A 7498-nucleotide genomic window follows, 5' to 3' on the forward strand; every position below is an offset into this window, starting at 1 on the left:
AAAGGTAAAAAATGAATTTATAGCTATAGCACCTAAATAATGTTATATAATTCTGTTTACTGTCCCTTTAAGTGTTAGCTGGTGTGGTTTATACATAAATTCTTAGTTAAAATACACTGCATAAAAAGTGAGTAAAATAAATTTAAAAGCAAAAATCTTATGTCCATAGTTTAGTCCTCACTCAAAAATGCACACAAATAATTGGTTACAGCTTAACCAGCTTATTCTTAATGAAAACTTGAAAAAGTCTATTAAAATATTTTTTGTCAACCAATAAGGAAAAATAAAATAAAAAATTGAACTGGTAAATGAACTCCTAGTTAAAAAGTGGTGCAATAATTTGCATTTTGTAACTGCTGGGGGAGATGAATATACAATCAGAGTTTGAAGATCACTGTTGTATGGCGCCAGAAATACCTAGAAAATAAGTCCTGGCACCCTTGTCCTGCTCCTGGTAATGATTCCTAACAACCACCATTAGTCCCATAGAAATTCTTCAATTGCGGCTCTTCTCATATAACACCTCTTGTCACAGAAGCTAAACTTACACAGTGATACCTAGTTACAGTAAGGAGAGTATGAGTAATGATTTGCTTACCATAGTAGATTATTAATGTACAATTCAATGCATTGCTTTTTTGTAAGCCAATGGGTTAACTAATCTCTGTGCAATGCAGTAGTTTTAGGGAGGCTGTCTAAATTAAACTTCTAGGACAGCAAGGTATGTGGATGTGGGAAAAGCAGCTATTTGTTCTCTGCCCCTTAGTATGGCTGCCTTTAATAAAAAATAAACACACTTTGGACAAACTGACTGAGAAGTCTTATCGGGAAACACTTATTCATACATCAGAATATGATTTATTCTGCTTTTGCTAATTTATGAAAATATCATAGAAAACAAAAAGACTAACTGTACACGAGATCAAAGGAAATAGAAAAAAAGATTATTTTGCTAAAAAGTAGACGGAATGTTTTAGGTCTCATCTCTGAGCATGATGGTAAAAAGAACATGGATGAATATCATACAACTACATTGCTGAGGTTCTTACTTTTCTGAAAGTGTAAAGAATGCAACTGTGGTTCTCAGCAGACAAGCAAAAATGTGTTCACGTTATTGGTTTACGTTAACTAAACTTACTTAGTTTATTAACTTAAACTAATGAATTAAATACAAAATGTGTTCATTCAATCCTTTATCTATTATATGAATAAACATAATGTTCCAGTTTGGTATAAGTATATAAGTTTGTTAGATTGAGTAGGTAATAAAATTAAATCATGTTTATGAACACAATTCGGAACAAACTAGTTCAAATTTGTTATTCTTATCACAAACTAATAGCGAAAGCTAGTCCAAAACAACCAATATTTATTAAAACTGGTGTCAGACAACACAAATTAATAATTGTGATGATCATACCAGTGTGCAAAAATACAAAAACAAATTAAACCTTCAAAAATCTAAATGCTATTTAATTTTTATATACTAAAATTACACAGGAATTAGAAAGGCTGGAAATATTCAAGATACATACACCCTAATGATTTTTTATTTTTTAATTTGGGAGGGTTTTAAAAAAAAAAAAAAAACCTTCAGCGTCTTCTTCATGTCTTAGATGCACTGTTACAAAAAGGAACCACAACAGCATAGAAAGTAAAAAGATGGGCACTAAATGGAAAATACTCACTGGGAGTCAAGTTCCGATTATCAGAAGATTTAATCCACGTAGTAAACATGTAAAATTATAAAATCACAGGATTAAAAACTCTGATAAGTAGTTGTGTAGCTCAACACAGTTCGATATGTTTGTCTTTTTCCAAGAGCAATAAAAATGTTTCATAATAGAGCTATATAACATTAAATTGCCAAAAGCCATTTTATACCTTCAAAGTTTCCGCTTGAGTCTATTTTTGAGCCCGGAAAGAAGATTTACATTAAAGCGTGGAACTAAAAGGATTAATCTAGTTTTCTTCATTCAAAATTCTTATGGTTAAAAATATTTTTACTAAATGGAATAAATATTCTGAAAAACCAGTACTTAACTCCCTGTATTTTCCAATTAGTGCTCATCTTATTTGTTATTCGCTACACTATTGTGGATCCTTATTAGAAGCAGTGCATCTGAGACTCAAACAAAATACACTGATGTTTTAACCCCTATCAGAACTACGACACCTGACAAAGATTTGCATGTTTTGTATCTTGGGAAAGATTAAGGAAGGCAGGATCATAAATGAAGGGGAGTACTGTTTTAGAATTTATGGGGGGGGGGTTACGGTTTTTCTGTTCTACATTTCTGGGCCTCGGTATACACATACAAAGTAAACACTATTACTAAAGTTTGATGATCAAGGGGGGGAGAAAAGTTGGCAGTCCACTTAAAGTTAAATTTACAGACATCCCAACTCTCCCTGAAGTTCAGGGAGTCTCCCTGATTGTAATAGCGGCTCCCTGAAACTCCAAGTACCATGATTCAATTTGGCCCAAATCCGGAAAAGTGTTTCTTTAAGGAATGCCTTTAGTTGCTGGGACGTTATAGAACCCTCAAAGCATGCACCAATGACAAAAACGCTCCCACTGATTTTAATAAAATAAAACACAAATACTACCTTATTTACTGCACGTAATTAAACTTTGTATTCTAAAATATTAAAGCATTCAACAAGCGTACGATCACTGGAATATAGGTTTATTGTATGTGGTTGTACAATAAAGCCACTTTAATGGGAAGCTACTTTAATGATAAGTCTATCTTATTTAGGGTTTCAAGGTGGGGGGGGGGGGCTGTAGCAGGTGAAGTCACCTCCCTGAAATGAGTTTTTGCAGGTTGGGATGTCTGAATTTAGGAAACTACATAATTTCTTTAAAAATCTGGAACTGTTTAAAAAGAACATATTTGTGACTTCATATGGCAATATTTTATAGTACAAATTATTTACAAATATAATTTTTAAATACATTACTACATTTATGTGTTTAAAAGCCTGAAAAAATGTATAATACTGTTAAAATAGTTTAGTTAAAATCTATTACTTTTGATTTAATAAACTTGTAGCATTTTTTTTAAAAAGAAAATTTAGCTCACTTGCAAATTATAAAAGTACATTTCTCATTAGTGTTTTATGTAAAATTACAACTGTCTGTTTGTCTCCACTAAATGGATATACAGTTTCTCTAGATACAAATTTGTTTAACTATTATAAACTTGTTAAAGTTGTATTAGTAAGAAGGTTTACAATATTTCAACATTCTACTACTGTGATTGAATGAGTTGTGTGTTCTAAACCTGAACATTCATTAGATTTATATTTTGTTAATGTTTGTTCATCAACATATTTTTATTTGCATTGCTTATTAGTCTGGAATTATTTACTGTTGAAAAGTCATTAAAGATTTTTAAATCTGTTGCAGATATGAAATTATTTTACATATTGATTTTTGTTTTTATTGGAATTTTCTGGCTTTTGACTGTTTTAATGAGAACACTGATATTAAAGTATTTCTAGCTATCTACGTATTTCTCATTTATATATTTATTATAACTGGCTACAGCAGAGAGAAACATACTAACGAGGATTTTCAAGGTGAAAAATCTGCTAATTTTATTTACAAAGGGCAGTTAATATGACTGAACAGCGTTTATTAAAGAACGTTACAGTGGAAACATTGCATGCTCTAATTAAGTGTAATTTTTTTCACTATTTAACCTGTTTTCAAAACTGATTATATAAAAAAAATATATAAATTTACTTTTCCTTTAACAGTATGTCAACAAATTTTGAAAGATACTTACTAAAGCTGGCCAATGTGTAGGGCAAACATGACTCCCTTGAATAACAATGGGATCTTTTCTAGGAGACCAAACTAGGGGCCCTTCGATAAGTATCACCAAAATATCTTCACCATGAACTTGAATCCAAGAGCTTTGTTTATAGCTATTCTCATCAAATTCAACATACACCTAAAACAGAAAAATGTATGCAGTTAGATACGCTTTCACTTTTACAAAACAGCTCCTTTCATAAAACCTTAAAAAGGACATTAAATAAAAAAAAAATCTACTTTCATGATTCAGATCAATAGAGAAGGGGGTTTTCAAACCTGTCCTTGTGCCTCCCTAACGTCACAGATTTTCAGGATCTGATTATTTCATTTATCATAATCATTTGATTATTTCACCTGTGCTCCAGTACAAATGATGGTTACTACTAACCTGCTCTTGCTTAATGTAATCATGAAAATCTGTCCTGTTTGGGAGGTCTGAGGGTAGGTTTGAAAACCCCTGAAATAGATCATACAGTTTTAAAAAAAAAAAAAAAAACACTTTCCAGTTTACTTTTATTTTCAAATTCCACTTTTAAAAAGTATATATTTTGGTACAAAAATGAGAAAAATCATTTTTTGCTGATATATAGCAATTTAAATTATTTAAAAGTATTTATTTTGGATGCAAACTTTTTCTTTTTTTTGCAAAGCATTATTTAATTGCAGCGATATTTACTATGCATATATAAAGAAAATCTGTTTCATGTCCCATTAAAAAAAAGCAGAAAATATAAAAATAAAGAGAAAGTTGCCAACAAATGTAATGACAAAAGTTTGAGTTAAAAGGCAAAAAGTTACCAACAACAAAAACTTGATTCAGTTATATAATAAAAAAAAAAAAAGTCAATAGAGCATATAAAACACTCCCACTTGAGAAGGACCATAAACAGCTCTAAGCAACATGTTGCTGCTTTGACAGCCAATAGGCTAATGAGAAAGGGGGAAAGAACTGACATATTTGCATGTTTTCCGCATCACGCTGACTTAAATAATAATATTAGTAGTAGTTCTCATTCAAAATAAATATACATTGAACGCAAACCATATGTATACTACAACAAAGAACAACGACCATAATGGTTTATGCATTATAAAACTATCTAATAAGTTTGTGCAAGTGAATTCAGTGAACACATACGTTAACTTCCTGCATAATAAACAAAACGATCAAATGCTCATCACCATTTTGTTCCGTGCGAATATAAATATAGCTATGCGTTGTGTTGTTCTGATCATATAAAACTGTACCAGACAGAGGGCAGCACAATTTTTATTCATAGAACTTCATCAAAAACAAATATGTGTTTACACGGAGCCGCTTGCACTCAGGGGGGCTGGCACAGAGCAGATCTCTAATAAGTAAATAAAGGATTTTGTTGAATTGGTGCCGTGCTGTAATAACATTGCACGGGGCCCAGAGGTTTAGCAAGACCACGGGATTGGAGTTCTAAGGAGATACGGTCAACCAAGGAAGTGGGGGGGCGTAAAAGCCAAGGCCTAGTTTCAAACACCGGAATTCGATAGAACCCGAGCCGAGGAAGAAGGCTTAACTCACCGCCAGCTCCTCGGGCGCCGCTCCCTTAAGAGCACGAACAGTGCCTCCTTGCCAGGCCCGCTTCCCAAGCGGAGTTGATGGGTCGGTAGGCCCTTCCCGCCCGTAGGTCGTCTCATCAAACAAAAGCCGCAGTCGCTTTCCAACCGGTGACACCGGAATAGCCATGTGTAACACTAACCAGGGCCCGGGATACCGAGCGGAAGGCAAGCGCACGAGTTCGCAATACGTTTGAAGCGAGGCCTCTGCAGCACCCGCGGGGCCAACGCGTTACACAACAACGCCGCCGTGCGGTAGGAACACAATCCGAGGAGCCTGCAGTGCCCCTTGCGGACAGGAGGAGTGCTGCCGAAATTACCATAGCGCCCCGTGCGGTATGAAATACAAACAACTAAGTTTGTCCTTTAGCGCCCCCTAATTGACAAAGATTACTGAATGTAAGGGAGCGCCCCCATGTGTTATGTTACGTAAATTGAAAATCGCGTACTATAGCGCCATCTACAGTATGGAGTAATGTTAATAAAAAACGTGTAAGTCTCACGTGACTCGTGCTACAATTATGATAGGTGTCCTCAAATTATCTGTTAAAGTTATCAACCTATATAGAAAAGCAAATGGTCATCACTAATCCTTGTGGATTAAATTCCTTTTTCGAATAATAAAAAAAAAAAGTGTAGGACAGAACAACTGGTAACTATAAGCTTGCAAGCCTGACACCAGTAGTTAAATGAACGGCAGCATTCTTCTTTGCATACCTTTGTTTTACCATCTGTTACAAACTTTGTTATGACCTTCCACTTCTCTTTTATTCCAAGTCCATCAAGTCTCTAATATCACCCTCCCTCTAGATACATTTGTATTTCTTACATTGCGATCTCCCTTGCCCTATCATTGATATTCAATCTCTGTAAAAATATTAATTATTATTATTAGTTTACTCTTTATCCCCTTTCTCTAATATTGAGCTGTGTTGGTTAGCAATGAACCCAACATATAGCAACATGCATCACATTTGTTTGGGAAAAAATCATTGCAGTCTTCCTCCTTCCCTATAGAAAGATGGAGATTTAGCCACCAAAAGTGTTTTTCACCAGTTTTTGGTAGGTAGCGCTTAACCACAAACAATAAAGCTGTTGAAGGTAGTCTTAAGGTTTATCTATAAATTGAAGACCAGCCCTATTTAATGTTGAGTCGGTAGAATGGACACACCACATTTTACTGGAATATTCCTTCCCCCAATATTTTTTTTCAGAATTGAAATATATTAGTTAACCTTTTAACGCCGTTATATTCCGTCATAATTACACTGGGCTTCAAAGACGTTATGACGGAATAGAACGTCATAGCCAACGGCTGCCCTGAAGCCTACTGTGCTTCTCAGATTTGATTGCGGTCTGGAGGGCGTTCCTAAGGTTATAGAGATGCCCCCCAGACCCGATCCAATAATTGAAATCTCGCGATCGTGTGCACGATCATGTGATTTCAATTTGTCTACATCGGAACAGTTGTTCCGATGTAGACACTTTAACCCTGTCAGGAAAGATTGTTGTTATATTGGCACACTACAACCTAGTGGCATCAATTAATCCTTTTAACTGTGTGAAATTTATTATCAATAGTGTGATCTGGAGAAGACACCCAAAACAGTGTGTCCCTGTCTCACAGTGTTACTTGACTAGACTCTAGAAACCATCCACAGGAAGGCTACTACAATTGCACATGGTCTAGGGAAAAAAGAGGGAAATACTTTGTGACCTTAATAAGTTTAGCTAAGAGGAGAAAAAGAGAGGTTATACACCAGCACCACCCCATTCAATTGTAGCTGACCAGCCCCAGCTGATTCAGCCCACCAGGAAATCTCTTGGTAGGCCAATCCAGACTTGTTTTTGTCCCAGTCAACAATGGAAATACGCAACAAACTGGTTCAGTTACTTTAAAATGTAAGTCAGGTCTTGAAACCTTGAAAAATAGCACTATGGACAGCAACTTGAAGGAATGAAACTGCACTTGGCAATTCCGTAGTCAGGAAAGGACCAGGTCAGCAACTTGAACAACAGAACTTGATATCCCATAGACTGGAAAAAACCAGGTCAGCAACTTGAAGCAATCATGTAGACATA

At 35.0% G+C, this 7498-nt stretch overlaps 1 protein-coding gene across 2 annotated transcripts in view; it reads right to left on the reverse strand.

Annotated features, from left to right (window-relative positions):
• KDM3B (lysine demethylase 3B) overlaps positions 1–5674 on the reverse strand; it is a 177666-nt gene extending 171992 nt beyond the window's left edge. The window contains exons 1-2 of one of the 2 annotated variants that reach the window (XM_053717013.1): positions 5382–5674; positions 3795–3962 (exon numbers count right to left, since the gene is read on the reverse strand). In XM_053717013.1, the coding sequence (XP_053572988.1) occupies positions 3795–3962; positions 5382–5546 (333 nt within the window). In that variant the 5' untranslated portion in view covers positions 5547–5674. The remainder of the gene's footprint in view (positions 1–3794; positions 3963–5381) is intronic. The other variant, XM_053717014.1, reaches the window with a different exon arrangement.
• Positions 5675–7498: the final 1824 nt, after the last annotated feature.

The sequence above is a fragment of the Bombina bombina genome, chromosome 6, assembly GCF_027579735.1.
Source record: "Bombina bombina isolate aBomBom1 chromosome 6, aBomBom1.pri, whole genome shotgun sequence".
Classification (NCBI taxonomy): Eukaryota; Metazoa; Chordata; class Amphibia; order Anura; family Bombinatoridae; genus Bombina; species Bombina bombina.